The sequence below is a fragment of the Ursus maritimus genome, unplaced genomic scaffold (genome assembly GCF_017311325.1).
Source record: "Ursus maritimus isolate PB19 unplaced genomic scaffold, ASM1731132v1 scaffold_12, whole genome shotgun sequence".
NCBI classification, from domain to species: domain Eukaryota; kingdom Metazoa; phylum Chordata; class Mammalia; order Carnivora; family Ursidae; genus Ursus; species Ursus maritimus.
This window is the reverse complement of record NW_024423564.1, coordinates 2,796,658-2,818,828: the sequence shown is the minus strand read 5'-3', so window position 1 is coordinate 2,818,828 and position 22,171 is coordinate 2,796,658. Positions and strand designations below refer to the sequence as shown.

At 42.3% G+C, this 22,171-nt stretch overlaps 1 protein-coding gene and 1 long non-coding RNA gene across 3 annotated transcripts; one reads left to right on the top strand and one right to left on the bottom strand.

The window, feature by feature from the left end:
• Positions 1-1,158: 1,158 nt before the first annotated feature.
• On the bottom strand, positions 1,159-1,590 carry LOC103667553. The gene is made up of 2 exons (XR_569786.2): positions 1,448-1,590; positions 1,159-1,367 (listed from the first exon to the last, which is right to left on the bottom strand). It is a non-coding gene; the product is annotated as an uncharacterized LOC103667553 (long non-coding RNA).
• A 15-nt stretch (positions 1,591-1,605) lies between these two features.
• On the top strand, positions 1,606-15,220 carry MRPS21 (mitochondrial ribosomal protein S21). Of its 2 annotated transcripts, none has more exons than XM_008695721.2 (3): positions 1,606-1,742; positions 2,174-2,289; positions 14,928-15,220. In XM_008695721.2, the coding sequence occupies exons 2-3, from the start codon at positions 2,207-2,209 to the stop codon at positions 15,106-15,108; spliced, it is 264 nt and encodes an 87-aa protein (XP_008693943.1). In that variant the 5' UTR covers positions 1,606-1,742; positions 2,174-2,206; the 3' UTR covers positions 15,109-15,220. The 2 variants fall into 2 exon arrangements, with proteins under 2 accessions (XP_008693943.1, XP_008693944.1); XM_008695722.2 differs by lacking the exon at positions 1,606-1,742 and adding an exon at positions 1,875-2,087.
• Positions 15,221-22,171: the final 6,951 nt, after the last annotated feature.

Here is a 22,171-nt window from a genome sequence, read left to right as displayed (position 1 = left end):
ACTGGATTCCACCTACAGACAGTAGACTTCAGACTACTGGTTTAAGTGACATAGGACATATGAATATCAGAATTTGGACAGAAATCAGATCTCTTGACTTCAATCCAGTGCTTTTCCATCATATTATTCTTTTGCCTATGTAATTTATTTTGCATTTATCATATGCTAACTTGTTTTACTATTTAACTTTTATGTCTACTGTACTGTCTTCTGGTGGTCCAAGGCACTGGAATGGTATCAGAAACACCTAATAAGAAAAAAAAAAAAGAAAAGAAAAAGAAACACCTAATAGGGACGTCTGGGTGGCTTAGTTGGTTAAGGGTCTGCCTTCCGCTCAGGTCATGATCCCAGGGTCCTGGGATCCAGCCCAACGTTGGGCTCCCTGCTCAACTGGGAGTCGTCTTCTCCCTCTGCCCCTCCCGTCGCTTGTGCATTCTCCCGCTCTCTCTCTCTCCCTCTCAAATAAGTAAAATCTTAAAACACACACACACACACACACACACACACACACACCTAACAAAGAGTAGGTGTTCAATAAAAGTTTGTTAATAAGCATAGTGATGTCCCAGTCTAGCTCTATTTTGGTACTTTGAACCTGGCTTACCTTATAACACATGTACCTGTTTGTGTACCTTTCTTTTTTCTTTTCCTTTTTTTTTTTTTTTAAGGGTTTTATTTATTTGTCAGAGAGAGAGTGACCACAAGCTTGGGGGAGCAGCAGGCAGAGGAACAAGCGGGCTCCCCGCTCAGCAAAGTGCCCTATGCGGGACCTTGTGTACTTGTGTACCTTTCTTCTTTTGAGCCTTCCTCTACTGTTTTCCAGTGGCCACTAGATCTGATTTTATGTGAATAACCACAGATGGATATGTGGAAGTAACATACGAATAAAAGAAAAGCTGTTTCCACAGTGAAGAAGAAATGAAGGAGATATTTCTACTAGGTCTTACTGGGAGGCAAAGGGATAGAAGTCGACATTAAAGAGTCTTCAGTTCAAGGCCCCTGGCCGGCTCAGTCCGTGGAGCACGGGACTCCTGATCTAGGGTGGTGGGTTTGAGTGTGTGGAGATTGCTTAAGAACGAAATCTTAAAAACAAAACAAAACAAAACAAAACAAAACAAAAAAACACCTTCAATTCTAAAACCTGCAGTCATTTCCCAATTCCTTGTTTAGTAGTTTCACTTTATTTAGTGAAATGCCGGACAGATGATGTTACAGGAAACTCATGGTCTGTTCATTTCGTTTCTTTAGTTTTTAAGCAGATGAGGGGCGTGAAGCTGTTTTTTCCGGAGAGCAGATCTCAAAGAATCTCTGTCCTTTGAGAAAACAGGAAGCGTGTTCAGGAAGCTTTGCCTATTTCTCTCATTTTCCTTCCAGAAAAAAAAAAGGGGGGGAGCTTAAATATTTATTACAGATTTGATAGGATTAGGGGGTACGGAATCGCGCTGACCTTCCCAAAGACCGAAGGATGAGAAAACGAGGAACCTGTTTCGGGCGAATTTAAGGCAACGAATATCTTGCTTTGTCAGGTGTAGAGTCCGGGCTGGAGGCGTGGGGAGTCTGGCGGGGGCCGTGGGAGTGGGGGGCGTGGAGAAGCCAACAACTCCAGCCAGAAAGAAAGCTGCCATGGTTTCCAAGCGGTTTTTCTAGTTCCAGCCTGGATTTCCTCACGCGGCGCAGAAGATGACGTCTTTCCGCTTCCGGCCGCGAGCTCCTTTGCGGCGGCTGGTTCCTGAGGGCGTAGGGTGAGGATTTGGGGATGGGGAAAAGCAAGGTGGCTGTGGCGGGAAGAGAAGCTTGCGCGAGAAAGACCGAGAAAGACTTCGTACCCAACGCCCACCCCAGCCTCTCCTGGGGCGGTGAGCGGTAACTGGAGTAGCCTGTGGCGCGTCCGGATCCTCCCGTGCCCGCCACGTACATCTCCGTGATGACGCCCTGCTACCATCTCTTTTCTTCCCTATGCTAGGGTTGTATTAGAAAAGAGAACTAGGCAGTCTTGATTATGATTAGCTTATGCTTTCCAGGTTATGAAGACTTCTGCGTGCCCCTGTGTCCCTTGTTCCTGGGGACGTTGCTTTTCCAGACTCTGAGTAAGCCACGCGGTAGGGTGTGCATTCTGCTGTGTTTCTCTTTCTTACCTGGTCTCTGTACTTTCCCTTTATCCATTATCCTTTAGATCCTGCAGAGTGAAGATTTAAATTCCAAGGTAATGGCAAAACACCTGAAGTTCATTGCCAGAACTGTGATGGTACAGGAAGGGAACGTGGAAAGTGCATACCGGACCCTGAACAGGTAACGAGAATTGTGCCTGGACAAGTTCTCTTGGGAAGTGCTTGGGTGGTTATTCTCTCCCTTCCCCTGTCGTAGATTGTTCTCAAACCCCCGCCAGCCCAGGTATTCACAGTCACTTGAAACTTTTCAGCCCCTTAGTTTATTATCTTAAAAATGAAGTTTTCCTCAAAACCTAACTGTATGAGGTTTGTTTATACAGAGCCTGAATTGTCTCCCCCAAGACTTAAGGAACCCAAAGGGAAAATGAAAATATAAAGTTTCTGGGAAGCAGGAACATAGTACATCATAAATAGAAGGTCGAGGGAGGGATGGGTGTAGGGCAAGGCTAATGGAAAGATGAATTCAGTTTTGGGATCTTGGAGAAGCAAGCAAGAGATGGAAAAGTGTATCAGGTTTAGAGGAAGGTTACAGCATAAGCAAAAACATAAAGGTGGAAATGAACTGGGAGTAGAAGAGCTGTTTTGAAAGGTTTTGAATGCTAGACTAAGAGTTGTAGAAGGGCTATAATAAAGAATACCCTACCTTCATACCTTCTTAGGCCAATAGTTCCTTAGTCTGCCCTTACCACTGGTTGTAATGATTTTGACTTTCAGGCTTGCTTCATCATTTTCTTTCCCCAGTGTGAAAGAAACGAATGCTTGTTGAGTTGAATTATCAAAGAATTGTATGAAAGAGATCTTAAGAGAATATATGAGCCTGGCTTAAGGCCAATAAGATGGTAGCTTTATTACACAAGTGAGGGAAGCTTAGGACATGTAAATTACGTTTCTTGGATCACACAATTATTGAATAGTGGAGAGCATAAAACACACCTTTCCTTTGCAGTGTTCTTTGCTTTATGTCACTAGATTGTTTACTAGTTCCTCTGGAAATGTAGACAACTATGGCAGTCATTTTCCAGTTAATAATCTTTATTTGATTGGGTTTATTAGTGGGGTCCTTGGGGACAGAGAGGGTAAATGAAAGAGAAACTAGTTCTTAGCGAAGAGTTTTAAGTGTGGAGTGTTGGGTGGCAGAAGACCATAGTAAATGAGGGCAAAGATGCTGTCAGAAGCTGTGTAATTAGGGGCGCCTGGGTGGCGCAGTCATTAAGCGTCTGCCTTCGGCTCAGGGCGTGATCCCAGCGTTCCGGGATCAAGTCCCACATCGGGCTCCTCCGCTGGGAGCCTGCTTCTTCCTCTGCCACTCCCCTGCTGTGTTCCCTCTCTCGCTGGCTGTCTCTGTCAAATAAATAAATAAAATCTTCAAAAAAAAAAGAAGCTGCGTAATTGAGAAGCAATTGCAGGCTCAAGATGGATTGTGTGTCTTTTATTTATTTTTTATTTATTTATTTGAGATAGAGAGTGAGAGAGCAGGAGCAGGAGAGCAGAGGGAGAGCAAGAAGCAGGCTTCCTGCTGAGCAGGGAGCCCAATGTGGGGCTCGATCCCAGAACCCTGGGATCATGACCCAAGCCGAAGGCAGGTGCTTAACCAACTGAGCCACCCCGGCGCCCCAAGATGTGTGCCTTTTAAAAGGATCTGGTCTTAGGTCAGCCCCATTATCTCATTCTATGTCTGTGCATACAAGTCATATCCTTGCGCAGAAGCTGTTCCCTAAAGATAATCAGTTAGGTACTGTGTGGTAAGATACCATATATCATTTTTTTCTATCGCTGCTCATTCCCAGCTCTTTCCTGTTTCAGACCTAGTGGCATGTCTGTGAGAGGGTCAAAATGTCTAATGACCTTTCTTTGCCCCTATAAGCACAAAATGAATGTCTTTATAGACTCAGTAGCAAATTAGCTAGTGAGATGAAGTACTGAATTTGGGAAAAGGAAGTCTTGCAGATTCCTCCACCCTTTTTCTGATCTTTCCCTGTAAGTCTTTGTGTGATTGATTTTGGTGGATTTAGGTGGGTCTCTTAGCCAGGGTGATTGAGATGTTTGTATTACTGAGGCATGTCAAAGACCAGCTGTTACTTGATGGTGAAACAAATTTCCAGAGGCTTAGCTTTAGCTCCCCTAAACTCCCCTGTTCTAAAATTGGAAATAACAAACAAGCAAAAATTTGATTTTTAAGAAATGAGCTACTTTGTCAAGTAATGAAAAAACAATTTGTTGTGCAGGATTATTGAACCATTTCTTATATTTGTATCAAGAAAGTAGCTACAACTTTAATACTTTTGACCAAAGTCATGGCTTGAATATAAGACCACAGACCCTCTCTCTGAGTGTTTGGCTCAGTTGGTTGAATGACCATCTCTCTCTTTTTCTTTTTTCTTAAGATTTTGTTTATTTATTTGACAGAGACAGCAAGAGAGGGAACACAAGCAAGGGGAGTGTGAGAGGGAGAAGTAGGCTTCCCACGGAGCAGGAAGCCCGATGCGGGGCTCAATCCCAGAACCCCGGGATCATGACCTGAGCTGAAGGCAGACTCTTTAGCGGCTGAGCCACCCAGGTGCCCCGCAAATGACCATCTCTTGATTGCAGCTCAGGTCATGATCTTGGGGTCATGGAATCGAGCCCTGAGTCAGGCTCTGCATTCAACGGGGAGTCTACTGGAGATTTTCTCTCTCCCTCTCCCCTACCCCCCCAACCCCTGCTTGCATGCACTCTCTCTTTCTCTCTCAAATAAATCTATTTTTTTCAAAGATTTTACTGATTTATTTGATAGAGAGGGAGAGAGAGCACAAGCAGGGGGAGCAGCAGGTGGAGGGAGAGGGCTGAGCAGGGGGAGTGGGAGAGGGAGAAGCAGGCTTCCCGCTGAGGAGGGAGCCTGATGCGGGGCTCGATTCCAGGACCCCGGGATCATCACCTGAGCCAAAGGCAGACACCCAACTGACTGAGCCGCCCAGGTGCCCCTAAAGTAAATAAATCTAAAAAAAAAAGAGCACAGACCCTGAAGCCAACTGCCTGGTTCAGATAGATCTCAGCTCTGCAATTTATTTGCTGCATGATCTATGGTAAGCTACTTAATGTCTCTCTCTGCCTCAGTTTCTTCATCTGTAAAGTGGAACTAATAGTACCTACCTCTTGGAGTTGATGTGAGGATTAAATTAGTTAATACGGTTAAATTGCTTAGAACAGTGCTTGGCACATGGTAGGCATTGTGTGGTAGCTATGATCGTAAGTTGGAAGTTAGTGTAAGGAAGTTTTACCCTTTTGGTTTTGCTTGCGGGTGATTTGTTTATTTTTTTTTATTTGAATGATTAAGAGTTTAGCGTTTTTTTCTCTGTCTTCCTTGATTATTGGATTATGCTCAAGGTGGCCTGGAGATGAAAAAATGAGAAAATTAAGCTTTATTTTGTCAGGATGATCCAATTTTCTGCTGATACTGGAATGGCTTTTCTTATGGATAGTGATACTTTCCAACCAAGGCTCTTCTATTTAGCCTATTGCTAATCTCATTTTGAAATAATAGCATTTATTCCCTCTGTATGCTCTGCTCGCTTGCTTGCTTGCTTGCTTGCTTGCTTTTAAGATTTTATTTATTTATTTGACAGAGAGAGAGAGAGCTTACACACGCACATACAAGCAGGGGGAGTGGCAGGCAGAGGGAGAAGCAGGCTTCCTGCNGAGCAGGGAGCCCGATGTGGGACTCAATCCCCGGACCCTGGGACCATGACTGAGCTGAAGGCAAATGCTTAACCAGTTGAGCCACCAGGTGCCCCTGCTCTGCTCCTTCATTTCCATTTCCAGTTACAAAAATTTAAAACCTGATAAACAAATTATTTCTAATTCCTGCCTGAAGGAGTTGATTCTCTTTCCGTTGATGTCAGACCTGAAGAAAGCATTAGGCCTTCTACCTTCTGAGAGAAGACTTTTCTGGTGTTTTTGCCTGGGATCGTACTAATTAACTTAGAACCAAACCTCTATATATCTGCATCTTCCAAAATCCAATATATTTTTATTTTAATCAACATTAGAGTTTTTCTTTTCCTGTTTTTTTTTTCTTTTTTTCATTTTTTCTAAAAATCCTTCCTGATTCCAGATGCAAGTGGGTGGCAGGTGAGGGAAGAATAAATAAATGGCAGAAGGTGAGGCACGTTTGGATTCTTTCTGCCATCTGGCCTGGCCTGGTACTATATCAGTTCTTGTTCTTAGGAATCTGTTTTTACATCCCTCTCTCTTTTTCTTTTTCTTTCTCTTTTTCGTTCGTTCTTCTTTTTGTTAAACAGCAGCCCCATACTTCTTTTAAGATTCTCTTTTTGTAGGTGAAGGGCAGTTTATGCATACTTCTTTCCTAGGTATAAGTGCTAATTTTAGTCAGAAACGGCAGGAGACTGGTCAGTGTGACACCATGTGGTTTTCAGCCCTGGCTACCAATTTAGAATCACCTGGGGAACCTTTAAAAAAAAAAACTCTTGATGCCAGGGCCCAGCCTGAGACTAAGTCTGGGCAGTGGTGTGTGACCAGCATTTTTAAAAATGTCCCATGTGGACGCCTGGGTGGCTCAGTCGGTTAAGCGTCTGCCTTTGGCTCATGACCCCAGGTCCTGAGATTGAGTCCCACCTCCGGCTCGTTGCTCAGCGGGGAGCCTGCTTCTCCTTCCTCTGCCTGCTGCTCCCCCTGCTTGTGCTCTCTGTCTCTCTCTGTCTTTCTCTCTCTCTCTGACAAATAAATAAATAAAATCTTGGAAAAAAATTTTTTAAAAATGTCCCAGGACATTTTAATGTTGACCCAGGATTGTAATAACCTTAAGAGCAGAGAGCTGTGCATTTTCATTTGTATATCCCTTGCATTTGCCAAGCATCTGGCGCATAGAAAGCTCTCAGTTAATGTCTATTTAATAAATGTAAATGTTTATCTTCTTCAATCTCTTACTTTAGTGTTTGTCAACCTTTCCACTAAAGTATCCTTAACAGCAAAGGAGAGTGAAGGAACTATAGGAGTTCTGTTACTATAAGCAAACATGGAATCTTTTTGAAGTCTCTCTTTTTTTAATTAAGATTTTAGGAGATTTTTTTTTTTTAATTCATTGCCATTGCATCTGTTCTAGGGCTACTACCTCCACCCCTATTCAAGTTAAAATTGGTGCGCTGGGCAAATGCATCAAATTTATCCAGAGACTTTTATCTCTAGATTATACCCTTGGCACACTGTCAAGTGTCCTAATTAAGAAATGTGGCATTGCTGGGAGCCTGGGTGGCCTGGGTGGCTTGTTTGGTTAAGTGGCAGACTCTTGATTTTGGTTCATGTCATGATCTCGGGGTCCTGGGATCGAGCCCCATGTCAGGCTCCTTGCTTAACGGAGAGTCGGCTTGAGGATTCTCTCTCCCTCACCCTCTCCCTCCACTTCTGGTGTCTCTCGCTCTCTCTCCCCACCCCCAAAATAAATAAATAAATCGTACAGAAAAAAGAAACGTGGCATTACTTTTTCTTCATTTCAGGGATTAAAACACCAATTTAGGAATAGCTTTTGGGGAAAAACTATATATTACTTAAAAAGGAAGGAATGTGATCAAAGGAAGAGGAATAGTTGGAAAGAAAAATGTACAAAAAGGTTCAAGTCCCAGAGACTCAGGGACTGACGTGCAATTATCTCTTCGGCTTCCTTATGAATTTAGAAAATTCATTCTTTGTGGCTGGGATTATCTAGGAAAGCAGTGCAAGACGTGCATGTTGTTGGAGTGCTTGGTGGCTCAGTTGGTTAATAAGCATCTGCCTTTGACTCAGGTCATGATCTCACAATCCTGCGATTGAGCCCTGCATCAGGCTCCCTGCTCACCGGGGAGCCTGCTTCTCCCTCTCCCTCTGCCCCTCCCCCTGGCTGCTTCTCTCTCTCTCTCCCCCTCTCCTCTGAAATAAATAAATAAAATCTTTGAAAGGAAAAAAGAAGAAGTGCACATTGTTGGAAGGTGCCAGGTTGGAGCAAGTGTTACAGTAGTGATTTTTATAGTCTTTCAGGAGGATACTAACTTTGTCACTTTGCGTTCAGTTTTTAAGAAGCTACATTTCTCTTCCGTTTAATATTGGAGTATTAGATATATATGCTATAAATTTTATTTAGCTTCAGGGGGAGAAAATGGACAAATATCTTGCTCTTAGAATAATTTTCTAGGCAAGGACTTTTAAGCATGAAAATGTGAGCCAGCTAGTTCTGGAGTATCGTAGTCTTCCTGTCTGTCAAACACATTTTCTGATGCACTTTTCTTATTTTTCTCTGCTTTTTCTTAATGTCCTCTCTGGCCACCTTTTATGTATTACACCTTTTCTGTATTCTGTATTACATCCTGGGCTTCCCCTTGTCTCTCCCAGCTTTCTGATGGTCGGTATTTTAAAAATTAGTTGCATGTCCTGTGGTCTAATTACAACAGTAGGCAGGAGAGCAAATGAGATAAGAGGGAGGTGGTTAAAGCTTTGGCGTGTTTGGAGCACAAAGACAGTCTTAAAAAGGAAACAGCCAATGAGACCACCACAAAATGCTTGTTATATAACCAAGGGCCCTCATTCCTGCCCTGGGATGAGGAGATGGAGAGTGGGGGTTGTTAGGAAGCCCTGTATGACTGGCTGGCCCCCAAGCAAGGAAAGGCAAGCACACTGAAAGTGGGCCCCGTTGACTTCTTTTATTCCCGGTAGGGGAGCTTCTGGGCCCAGCGAGTCCTTGTGCATATATGTTATCCTGATGTAGACTGGCTACGCTGACATGTGAATTTGCCACTTCCAACCTGCCCCAGCCCAGGCAGCTCAGCTCCTTTTACATAATCTGATGAATTTAAGTAAAATTGGCCACTAATTTCTCCTTCAGTGTTAGGTTGCCAAGCGCCCCAACTCCAAGCTGATCTGTTTACTCTGAAGCTCTTGGTCGGCTAGTCCTTGAACTACCTTTGGAAGCAGAAGCATCATTAGTAACACCTCTGTATTTACTTCATTGGTTCTACAAAGCTCTTTCTGCATCCTTTTTTATTAGAAGTGAGTTGAGTAGATGCCTCTACTATAGGGACTTTGGAGCTTTTGAAGGTAATCTGCTTTTTTAGGATAACTGGAAAGAACGGGGTAAGGATGAGCTAGAGTAGTTAGAACCATCCAGGGACCCCATCATTTAGCAACCCCATCATTATGTTGGGGACCGTGATCTTTTCATTCTTTCCCTTCCTCTACTCTTAGATCCTTCTGTTACTTTTCTCTTATTTTGCTTTTTTTTAAAATAAAGATTTTATTTATTTATTTATTTGACAGAGAGACACACAGTGAGAGAGGGAACACAAGCAGGGGGAGTGGGAGAGGGAGAAGCAGGCTTCCCGCTGAGCAGGGACCCCGATGAGGGGCTCGATCCCAGGACCCTGAGATCATGACGTGAGCCGAAGGCAGATGCTTAAGCAACTGAGCCACCCAGGCACCTCTGTTTTGCTTTTTTTTTGCCTGACCACACAGGCATTTACTTGGTAAGGTGATAACTTTTTTTTTTTTTTAAGATTTTATTTATTTATTTGACATAGAGAGTGAGAGAGAGAGCATGAGCAGGGGGGCAGAGGGACAGGGAGAAGCAGGATCCCCTCTGAGCAGGGAGCCCTGAGGTGGGACTCGATCCCAGGACCCTGAGATCATGACCTGAGCCAAAGGTAGACGCTTAACCGACTGAGCCACCCAGGCACCTGGTAAGGTGATCATTTCTGTTTCAAACTCTAAAATTCCAGTAGGATACCTAACTGAGTATATGTCTAAACTCCCTCTTCCTTTTGCAGTTTTCTTTCATCGCACTTTTAAGCTGTCTTTGTCAAAAATAAATAAACAAACAGTCTTTGTCATTCCAGTAGGATCCTCTTCCTAGTGAAGTCATATCCAGTGTCCCTGTTTTTTTAATAGTCTCTCTCAGACCCAGTTTCCATGTCCTTTTTATATTATGTATCCAATCTTTTTCTTTCCGAGACTTTTCTGTTATCTAATGTACTAGACTAGTCCAAAACATGGCCTTTATTAGACAGCAGTAAACAAGATCTAGACAAATAAAGGCTTAGATCTTTGGATCATTCCTTTCCCACAGTGTGCCATATCTTTTTGGCTCCCATCTTTTTATCTGGATTCTACTTCTAGCTCCATTTTGTGATCTTGGGCAGGTTATCCGCTCTGGACTCCTGGTTCCTACTCTGTAAAAAGATGACATTGCCTGCTTCTTTAATTTTATAGGATTGTATTAGGATCATGAATGTGAAAATGCTGTCTAAACTCTAATGTGCCATCATAGGAAAGGTAACATTAATGAGGCTTTCTGAGTTATTTTTCCCAAAAACTGTGTCTATTATAAAGTCACTTCATCCACTGAGCTGTGGACATTTGTTGGTCGCCGAGAAGATCCATTTTTATCCTATATTTACAGATACTGTTTGCCAAGCCTTATGTTAAATATAAAAATGAATTCATTTAAAAAAATGAACACAAAATAATTTCTAACCTTAGAAAGCACACACCCCAATAAGGGAGATTTTATTTATTTATTTATTTATTTGAGACAATGCGAGCAGGGGGAGCGGGAGGGGAGAGGACCTCAAGCAGACTCTGTGCTGAGTGCAGAGCCTGACTCAGGGCCCCGTCCCAGGACCCTGAGACCTGAGCCAAAATCAAGAGTCGGGTGCTTAACCGACTGAGCCACTTAGGCACTCCAGCAATCTGTGTTTTAATGGGATTTTTGGGAGACGGCTGCAGGCTGAAGTTTGAGGACCACTGTGCTTTGGGAACCGAAGGAAGGAGTGATCACACTCTATTGTAATTCTGGTATAATTATCTTTTTTACTAGACTACAAGGGTAGGGAAGCATGTCTAAGTTTGTTTTCTGTCCTCAGCATTTAACACAACGTCTGGTACCAAGTTGGGATTCCATAAACATTTATTGATTAAATGATCAGTTAAATGTTTATTTCTGTAATCCAAGTACAAGATGATAAGGACCATAGTTAGAGCTGTGGCCATAGGAAAGGAGAGAAGGAAGAGATGTAAAGTTATAGAATTCTCGGGTTATAGAATTTATGGGATATGTTAAGTGTGGATGTAGGAAATAAAAGGGAAGGCCTAGTCCAGGAACATGCTGATATTTTTAGCTTGAGTAATTGGTGATGTCATTAATAGTATAGAGGTGGAAAAATAGATTTTAGGAGGAGACAATAACTTTGGTCTTTGTAGGGTTTTTTGTGTGTTTGTTTTTTAAATGTACAGAACTTTATTACTCAGAAATGCGAACCATCATCTGAGTTTTCAGTGAGTCATAATCACTGATCATAGATCATGGTCTTTGTAGGTTTTGAGGCAATTGGAAATAACAGTCTAGCTCTAAAGTAAGGTTGGGACTAGAGGTAAAGATTCAGGAGTCAGCAGTGTCTGTGTCAGTTCTCAGGTGGGGCTCTGTATTAGAATTACCTGGGAGTCTTTTCAAACATTTCTAGTGCTAGAATAATTCCGTAATTCTATGCTAGAGCAATTAAATCAGAATCTTTGAGGAATGGGGCCCAGGAATCAGTACTTTTTTTTTTTTTTTTTAACATTCACTTATTTGGGAGAGCGAGCGTGTGCGTGCAGAACGCGTGAGTTCTGCGCAAAGTGGGGGGAGGGGCAAAGGAAAGAATCTCCAAGCAGACTCCCGCTGAGCATGGAGCCCTTGTGCAGGGCTTGATCCCAGGACCCCGAGATCATGACCCAAGCCGAAACCAAGAGTTGGCTGCTCAACTAACTGAGCCATCCAGGCGCCACCCCAGGAAGCAGTACTTTTTTAAAACCTTTTAGGGGATGATTTCATTGTGCATTAGTGTTGAGGCTCACTGGTAAAAGTTAAGGAAGTCATGTAGAACCAGAAAGAAGGAGGTTTTTAGTCAGAATCTGGAGGAATACCGGGGCTCCTGGGTGGCTCAGTCGTTAAGCATCTGCCTTCGGCTCAGGTCATGGTCCCAGGGTCCTGGGATCAAGCCCTGTGTGGGGCTCCCTGCTTAGCAGGAAGCCTGCTTCTCCTTCTCCCACTCCCCCTGCTTGTGTTCCCTCTCTCGCTGTCTCTCTCTCTGTGTCAAATGAATAAATAAAATCTTAAAAAAAAAAAAAGGAATCTGGAGGGATACCAACATTTAAGAGTAAATTAAGGAATAAGGGTAGCAAAGGTGGGCTAGGATGCGGAGTCTTTTAGTCTTTGGTGCCTTACTTCTCTATCGTAAGATTCTGGTGTTGGATCCACATGACTTCTGGGCATGACTGTGTTCCAGTAGATCCCGAATTATCTGCTTCTCCTGCTTCTGGGAATTTGCAGCAATTCCCTTGCCTCCTGTCTTCCTACCACTAACACCTAGACAAACTGATTTATACAAATATGATTTTCTAGTAGCCTATAAAGCATTCTTGATATTAAATAGCAGGAACCTGGGAGGGGATCCCATAGGACAGTGATTCACATTTGTATTCACAGTCTATTCACATTTGTATTCACAGTCTATGCACATTTGTAATTTACCCAAAGCTCACATCTTTTCAAGTTCACGTTCAGTCTGTAGTTGTTATCTCGGGCTTTGTGGTATAACATAGCAGCAACAAATAGGGCTTCTCACTGAGCAGAAGTAGCTGGTGGTTTCTCTTATTTTGATTTTCTTTTTCCTCTATCCCCCTTCTTCCACTTAACCTCCTTATCTCCAACTGTGTTTGTGACTTACTTTTTACCTGTAATGAAAGAAAGAGTGAGCAGGAAAGGGGCCATGTAAACAATGCCAGAAATGGAGGGAAACAGCAGCAGATGCCTCTAGACCTCCTTAGGACCAACTGGTGATGTGATTAAGAGGAAGCAACAAATTACAGATTGGAGCCAGAGTTCTCAGGAGCCTACGGATTGAGTAGTTGATAGAATAAGCTCCAATGTCTTTGTGGAAGAACAAAGAGGTAAGTTTGAGTTAGATGTGTTATAAATCCAACAAGAGTACCCCATGACCCAGCAATTGCACTTCCAGGTATTTAACCGAAGGATACAGAAATACAGGTTCAGAGGGGTACATGCACCCCAATGTTTATAGCAGCATTATCAACAATAGTCAAACTATGGAAAGAGCCCAGATGTCCATGGACTGGTGAATGGATAAAGATTGGGGGGGGGGTGTTTCTCAAAAAGAATGAGATCTTGCCATTTGCAATGATGTGGGTGGAGCTAGAGCATATTATGCTAAGTGAAATAAGTCAGTCAGAGAAAGACAGATACCATATGATTTCACTTGTGAAATTTTTTTTTAAGTTTTTTTTTTAAAGATTTTATTTATTTATTTGAGAGAGAGAGAGAGAGCCAGCGAGAGAGGGAACACAGGCAGGGGGAGTGGGAGAGGAAGAAGCAGGCTCTCAGCGGAGGACCCTGATGTGGGGCTCAATCCCAGGACTCTGGGATCACTCCCTGAGCCGAAGGCAGACGCTTAACGACTGCGCCACCCAGGCACCCCGACTCATATGTGGAATTTAAGAAACAAAACAGATGACCATATAGGAAGGGAGAAAAAAAGAGAGAGAGGGAAGCAAACCATGAGACTCATTGTATAGAGAACAAACAGGGTTGATGGAAGGAAGTGGGCAAGGAATGGGCTAAGTGAGTGATGGATGTTAAGGAGGGCACTTGTGATGAGCACTGGGTGTTATATGTAAGTGATGAATCATTAAATTCTACTCCTGAAACCAATATTATACTAATTGTTAACTAACTAGTATTTCAATAAAAATTTGAAAAGAAAAAAAATATCCAGCAAGAGGAACTGCATTGCAAGGAATTGGGTAGGCAGGAAAAAACAGAGCGAGCTCAATTTTATAGACGCTTAAAGATTAATAAAACGTGGTTTCTTCCTTCACAGATTTTCAGTCTAATGAGGGAGACATTTGTATAAATAACTAACAGAATGGAGGAATGAAATAATTACTAAGTAGGTATACAATAATAGAAATGATTTTCTCTAAGAAGATGAGAAACCTTTTTGGAGACGTGGCATCTAGGTTTGGCATCAAAAAGATGAGGAAAATTTTACTCAGAAGGTTGGCAACTGGAGGTGGAGGTGGCATTCTAGATTGAGGAAGCAGGGTGAATAAAGACTTGGTATCAGAGTGTGTTCAGGAAATAGTCAGCAAAGTAGTGTGGTTGGAGCATGTGGTACCTGGGGAACTGTTGGGTGAGGCTACTGATACTCCCATTTGTATCATTGGTTTGATAAAGGCCTCTTCTTTCCTTGTATTAAGTAGGCCCAGGGATCTCTCAAGCCTACAGACTTCAGCTGTATCAGTTAAACTATAGGGATGGGGGAGCATTTGCCACTAAGGACTAAGTAGGAGTCACCCCTAGTGATTTGTTTTTCCTACTACAAATGAATGACCCCGTCCGAAGATTCTGAAATGATCGCTTGGTTGAGAATCACTGCCATAGAGCCACTGTTCTTAAGGACTGTGTCACATCCCTCAGGTGTGCTGTGGGAGAATAAAGGTTGAAAATATGACCCTGACTATAAACCCCCCAAGAGCAAGGACTGTGTAATTAATTGCTTTGTTATTTCCCACAAATTCCTGTTTGGGGCCTCTATAGGTAGGCAATTAATGCTATGCAACCACCATTTCCCTTTATAATTTTTATAGACACCAGTCATTTGGTCAGTTGACTTCTGGCCATCTCTGGAATTGGAAAAGAATAATAATGAGCCCAGGTTTCTAACTTTATTGCCTCCCTTTATACAGAATCCTCACCATGGATGGGCTCATCGAGGACATTAAGCGACGGCGGTACTATGAAAAGCCTTGTCGCCGACGACAGCGGGAAAGCTATGAAACCTGTCGGCGGATCTACAACATGGAAATGGCTCGAAAGATCAACTTCTTAATGCGAAAGAATCGGCCGGATCCATGGCAGGGCTGCTGAGGCCTGTGGATAGTAGGCCCAATATGAAAATCCCTATCCAGCTGTCTCTTTTCTTTCTCCAGTCCCATTTTCTCTTACCTCTCTTATAATAAATTCAATCACGTATATGCAAGAAGGCCTGCATATGTATAGAAACAATCCCATAGTTAACAGTGGACCCTCTCTTTTATTATGTGAAAGAGAAACTAAGTCAAAAAGTAGTCAAGAAGTAGAGTGGTGGTTGCCAAGGGCTGGTTGGAACTGGGGAATGGGGAATTAGTGTTTAATGGGTACAGAATCTCAGTTGGGGAAGCTGAAAAAGTTCTAGAGACAGATGGTGATGATACTTGCACAGCAATATGAATGTACTTGATGCCACTGAACTGTGCACTTAAATGGTGAAAATGGCAAATTTTATGTATATTTAGCTATAATAAAATGTTTTTAAGTAATCTAGGAGAGGTGAGGAACTTTTCTAAAATGTAGTGGAATATATCTACCATTTTTTAAAAGATTTTATTTATTTGAGATAGAGCATGAGCAAGCAAGAATGAGCGAGAGAACGTGGTGGGGGGCGTGCGGTGTAGAGGGAGAGGGAGAAGCAGGCTTCACACTGAGCAGGGGGTCCGATACGGGGATTGATCCCAGGACCCTGGATCATGACCTGAGCCGAAGGCAGACACTTAACCGACTGAGCCACCCAGGCGCCCCATATCTACCACTTCCTACTCAATTCTTATGAAACCCAAAGCAAGACATTATTGGAAAAGCATCTGTTACTCTTTACTGAACTGTCCCTTCGCACCAACTGTTAGATCAAAGAAGAGGCATCTGTATTTGGAATGAATTTTGCTACTGAAACACCCATCAACCAGACTAGAGTGCTGGAATCCTTATCCAGAGGAATCCTTAAGACAAATCTAACATTCACTCCTGTTTTCTGTCTTTCCTTTAGTTTTCCTAAAGAAGGCTAATGAAGGGATAGTGGAGAAGAAATCAATAGGTGGAGGGTAGAAAAAGAAGGAATGGGTGAGTATTAAGAGATATAAGGGCTAGAAATATTTATAACAGTGATTCTCAAAGTGTGGTCCTGAGATCAGCAGTATCAACATCACCCAGTTAATTGGTTGGAATGCAAATTCTGGGACCTACTTTAGACTTTCTGAATTGGAAGTTGGAGTTAGAGCCCAGTAATCTATTTTAACAAGGCCTGCAGGTGATTCTGGTGCCTGCTAAAGTTTGAGAACCCCTGCCCCATCCTAGTCAAAGTGGTTTCCAGGCAGAGGTCCCCACTGTCACCCCTACTCTGCTCAACAGGCATTCTTGGGTATGTGATCTCTGTGGGAAGACTAGCCTCTGCTTCCTCTCCTGCTGTTTCTTTTGGCCTTGCTCCCCTGACAGCCACACTGCTAGTAGAAGGAGAGTTGGTGCCATCCCCTGTAGGAGAACACAGTGGGTAGGTGGAGTGACTAGCCCCTCTCTCCTCACCAAGGCTCCAGCCCTCAGTATGGTGTTTAAAAAGGACTTGACAGCAGGGGCGCCTGGGTGGTTCAGTTGTTAAGCGTCTGCCTTCGGCTCAGGGCTTGATTCTGGAGTCCTGGGATCGAGCTCCACATCAGACTCCTCCGTTGGGAGCCTGCTTCTTCCTCTCCCACTCCCCCTGCTTGTGTTCGCTTTCTCGCTGGCTGGCTGTCTCTGTCAAATAAATAAATAAGATCTTTTAAAAAAAGACATAACAGCGGACTGCCAAGCACCCTGTCTCTCCTGTTTACTAGTGTCCAAACACTGCCCCCTTGTGGAGTAGCTGCGTGAAATCCGATTTCTCTGGTCTTAATTTCAGTCTTTTCAATATCGTTTCTCACAGTTATACTTATTGATAGGCAGGCGTGCATGAAGAGATGCTGGAATCGCGGTTCCTTGCTTTTCAGGGCTTGATCATCTTTCTTACCCTCATCAGTAAAGCCCATGGTGAATAAAGCATATTATAGGGCACGGCATAGAAGTAGCTTAGAAATAGAAGATCTGGTCCTTGCCCTCCAGAAACTTACATTGTGGTTGGAGAAATTCTATATCCAGACAGTGTTCAATTTTGTTCCTTTGTACAACCTCATTTTCAAGTTAGACATTGATACTTCTGAATCCCTTTTCAATCTCTGAATTTTGTCTTTAATGTATCACTTTTGAGTGACTTTGAGCCATGGTATTGTTTCACCTCCTGCCGGTTTCTGCTGCTGAAGAGTAAGGGCCTGGCCTTTGCCAAAATGGTAAGGGATGTTTGCGATGGTAGAGCCACGCCTGTTCCTTGGCAGTATTCCTCTGAGATTACAGTTGCTCCTAGGCTCCCTCCGAAATATCAAGGAGTGGCTTAAGATCTGGAATTTCCTTCATCTCTGAAATTATCCCCTGCTTGCTCTAGTCATTTTCCTGACCATTGCTCATGTGCCCCAGATTAGTGAACAGTGATGGGTTTTAGGAGATAGCTAGTTGAGAGGCCTCTTGTATAAAGGGTACGGTAATTGGCTGGCTGCCTGAAGTCCAGTCAGTTTGTGCTGTCATGGCAGGGAAAAAGACCTCCACTCCCTCCTCTGAGAAGCTAGAAGGTACCTCATGGTTATATAATGAATAGGAATGTCCAGTCCTTCTATCCCTGCCTTGGGTTCAAGAGAGGGGTGGTTTAGTGTTTGACCCAGTTGTAGAATGATAGATGCGGTACTTCCTATCCTGATCTTAGGCACCTGTGACATTTCTTAGATGTCCACTGGGTTTCCTCTGACAGGTCCATTCCAATCATAATTTAAGGATCTTATAATGTTTAGTGCTCCTGAAACAGGTATCCCTTTTAAATTGGGACTCTGTTGTGAAACTTTGACATTGTACTTTAAAGTTTTCAGAAGTACATAAAGTATGAAATGAGAGTTTGCCTCTATGTTAACTGAAAACATTAAGGAGTAGTAACTCACTGAATACTAACAAAATAAAGTAATAATGGAGTGATATGTTAAATGTAGGTGTTTGAAGGGAGATGAAAATATTGGGACTTCCACTATGTGCCAGTTATCTTACACATGTAGTTTTTTACTTATATCTGGATTTAATCATGATCTTGGCAAATTAACATAAAATCTAGTTTCCTTATAAAATGAGAATAATTGTATTTAGGGGTTTGTGGTGAGGATTAAATGAGATTATGCATGTCAAATGCTCAGCATGGTTTCTGGCACACAGAACTTAAATGTTAGCAATAATCCCTCAGTTGTGCCAGACAGAAGCCTGATCATTGAGTCCTCCTCCACACTCAGCCATCACTAGCATCCACTTAATTCCTGTCTTGAGGACTAACTGCCTACAACCTGAGTCCCAGCTCCCTTCTGGATTACAACTCTGGATTACAACAGTCATTTAACCATTTTGCATCAGTGTTGCCTGGCCTTCAATCCCTCCACACTTCCTAAGGTGGAAATGATTGTTCTAGAATGCAACCTTGATCATTTCACTTCCCTGCTTAAGTAGGTAATTGGTTCCCATTTTTTTTTTTTAAGATTTTATTTATTTATTTGAGAGAGACAGAGTGAGAGAGAGATCTCGAGCAAGGGGGAAGGGTAGAGGGAGAAGCAGACTCCCCAGGAGCAGGGAGCCTGATGCGGGACTTGATTCCAGGACCCTGGGACCATGACCTCAGCCGAAGGCAGCCGCTTAACTGACTGAGCCACCCAGGTGACCCAGTAGTAGTTTATTTCTGTAATTTGTTGTAATGTATTACTTATTTGCCTTTCTCCCTCCATTAGATTTTCAGTTACCTGGAGGTCTTTGTTGTTGTTTGTTTGGTTTTTTTTTTTGAACCACTGTATTCCCAGTGCCCAGCATTTAAATGCTCAATAAATGGGGCACCTGAATGGCTCAGTTGGTTGAGCATCTAACTCTTGATTTCAGCCTCGGGTCATGATCATCAGGTCTTGGGATTGAGCTCCACGTTTGGTGGGGCGTCTGCTTGAAATTCTCTCCTGCTGCCCTCCCCCCCTAAAATAAAGAAATCTTTAAAAAAATAAATGCTCGATAAATTTTTTTTAAAGATTTTTTTAAGGCCTCTCTACACCCAGCGTGGGGCTCAAAAGTTAACCCCTAGATCAAGAGTCACATACTCTACTGACTAAGCCGGCTAGGCACCCCTCAATAAATATTTCTTGAAGGAACATGTGACAGTAGCAATGATCAATTGAGTCTTACTGTGTGTCTGGCACTGTACTATTTCTTTATTGAAACAATATATACATAACGTGAAGTTTACTGTTTAAACCATTTTTAAGTGTACAATTTAGTGGCATTAAGTACTTGCACAATGTTGTGTGACTATCACAACTATCTATTTCCAAAACTTTTTCACCACTTGAAACAAAGTCAGTCATCATTAAGTAATAATTCCCCACCCCTCCTCTCCACAGCCCTTGGTAGCCTCTATTCTACTTTCTATTTGTCTATTCTAGATCCTCCTATATGTGGAATCATACAATATTTATCCTTTTGTGTCTGGTTTATTTCACTTAACATATTTTCAAGGTTTATCCATGTTGTAGCATGTATCAGAAGTCCATTCCTTTTAATGGCTGAGTAATCCGTTGTACATATGTACCACATTTTGTTTATCCATTCATTTTTTTTTTTTTTTTTTTAGATTTTATTTATTTGAGAGAGAGAGCGCTCAAGGGAGAAAGCACACTCATGAGCTGGGGTGGGAGAGGAGAGGGAGAAGCAGGCTCCCCGCTGAGCGGGGAGCTGGATCCCAGGACTCCGAAGGCAGACGCTTAACTGAGCCACCCAGGCGCCCCATTTATCCATTCATATGTCAGTGGACACTTGGCGTTGCTTCTACTTTTTAGTTATTTTGAATAATGGGTGTGAACATGGGTGTTCAAATATCTCTTTGACACCCTGCTTTCAGTTCTTTTGGGTGTTTACCCAGAAGGAAAATTGCTGGATCCTATGGTAATTCTATTTTTAATTTTTTGAGAAACCGCCATACTGTGTTCCATAGCAGCTACACCACTTTACATTTCCACTACCAGTGCACAGGGTTCTAGTTTCTCCCAACCCCCCCACCCTGTTTCTTTATATCCTCACTAACACTTGTTATTTTCGGGGAGGGGGGTTGTTTGTTTGTTTTTAGTAGGCTCCACACGCAGCGTGGAGCCCAGCGTGGAGCTTGAACTCACGACTCTGAGATCAAGAGTCAGACGCTTAACTGACTGAGCCACCCAGGCGCCCCTGTTTTGTTTTTAGATTTTTGTGATAGTAGTCATTCCAGTGCGTGTGAGGTGATATCTCCTTGTACATTTTTTTTCCTTGTGGGTTTTGATTTGCTTTTCTCTGATGACTAATGATGCTGAGCATCTTTTCATGTGTTTATTGGCCATTCATACATCTTTGACGAAATGTGTATTCAAGTCCTTCGTGAACCATTTTTGAATTGGGTTGTGTTTTGTAAGTTGTTGAGTTACAACAGGAGTTCTTTATGCACTCTGGGATATTAACCACTGATCAGATATATGACTCACAAATATTTTCTCCTATTCTGTGGACTGTCTTTTCATTCTCTGTATAGTGTCTTTTGATGCACAAAAGTGTTAATTTTGATGAAGTCCAATTTATCTATTTTTTGCTGTTGTTACATGTGTTTTTGGTACCATAGCCAAGAAATCACTGCCAAATTTGATGTCATGAAGATTTCCCCTTGTTTTCTTCTACAAATTTTATAGTTTTTGTCCTTAGGTTTAGGTCTTTGATCCATTTTGTGTAATTTTTGTATATGATGTGCAGAATGGGTCCAACTTTATTCTATGCATGTGGATACCCAGTTTTTTCTGCACCATTTGTTGAACAGACTGTCCTTTCCCTATTGAATGGTCCTGGCATCCTTGTCAAAAACCAACTGGCCATTATGTGAGGTTTATTTCTGTGCTCTCTATTCTGTTTTGTTTGGTCTACATGGCTGTCCTTTATGCCGGGACCACACTAACTGTGTTTTATACATTGCATTTAATCCTCGCAATGGTCTTTTGAAGTAGAGAATGTTATTATTTTATAATTGAGGAAACAACCTCAGAAAAGTTAATTACCTGAAGGAATCATAGCTAGTAACTGGGAGACTAAGGATTTAAACCCAGCCAATTCCAAGCATTAGAAATAAAATCAGTTCCTAGAAAACATTTCCCTCTGGGGAATTGAATCCAGATAGTTAAAAGCACTGAAACAGAATAAACTTAAAACTGCAGAGTTGGAATCATTAACCCATTCAGCAGACTTTGAGTGAATATTCTGAGAGACATTGGTGTTAGGTGCTATAGGTAAAATGGGGAAGCTGAGGCATGAATAACTTGAGTGACGTGTTGGAGCTCCTTCAATTTGTTACTCAAAACCAAGCTTTATTCATTTACGTCATGCTGCACCATCAGGGAAGGTGGGTCTTGGTATGTATTTCTTATACTTCTTTAAAGCCAGCCTTTAGAAACAAAGATCTTAACTTCCCTGGGACATTCTAATAACCTCCCTAGAGAATAACTGCATTTTTTCTGGTGAGCCTATCATCTGAGAAGACACCCTGGAATTTTAGTTTCTGTAGTTTGTAATCTGATATAGCAGAATAGTTTATTTATCATCTATGAAACTGTACCATAATATTGGATGTGTTTTTTCCATGCTATACTTTGCCCACATACATGCTTTTCAGAAGCAGTGGTTTAAAGGGTCAGTAAAGTTTAGAGCCTCATTTTGAAGAAAGGGAAAAATACAGGCTTACTGATAGAATGAGAGAACCAGTTCGGGGAGGTCTTACTCATTCATCATTTGTTGAGCCTTTACTTTATTTGGTACTATCCTAGGTCCTGGAGATACAAAGACAATGTAACACAAAATGCCTTAAGGCATTTCCATTCCTTAGGTGAAAAACAGACTTTACGCTGCTGAAACACAAATATTTATTTATTTAATTGTGCCGGCTGCTTCTGTAGACATTTAGGATATATCAGTGACAATGATTCCTCTCTTTAAGGAGATTATATTCTACCAGAGGGAGTGAAATGATAAGGAATAA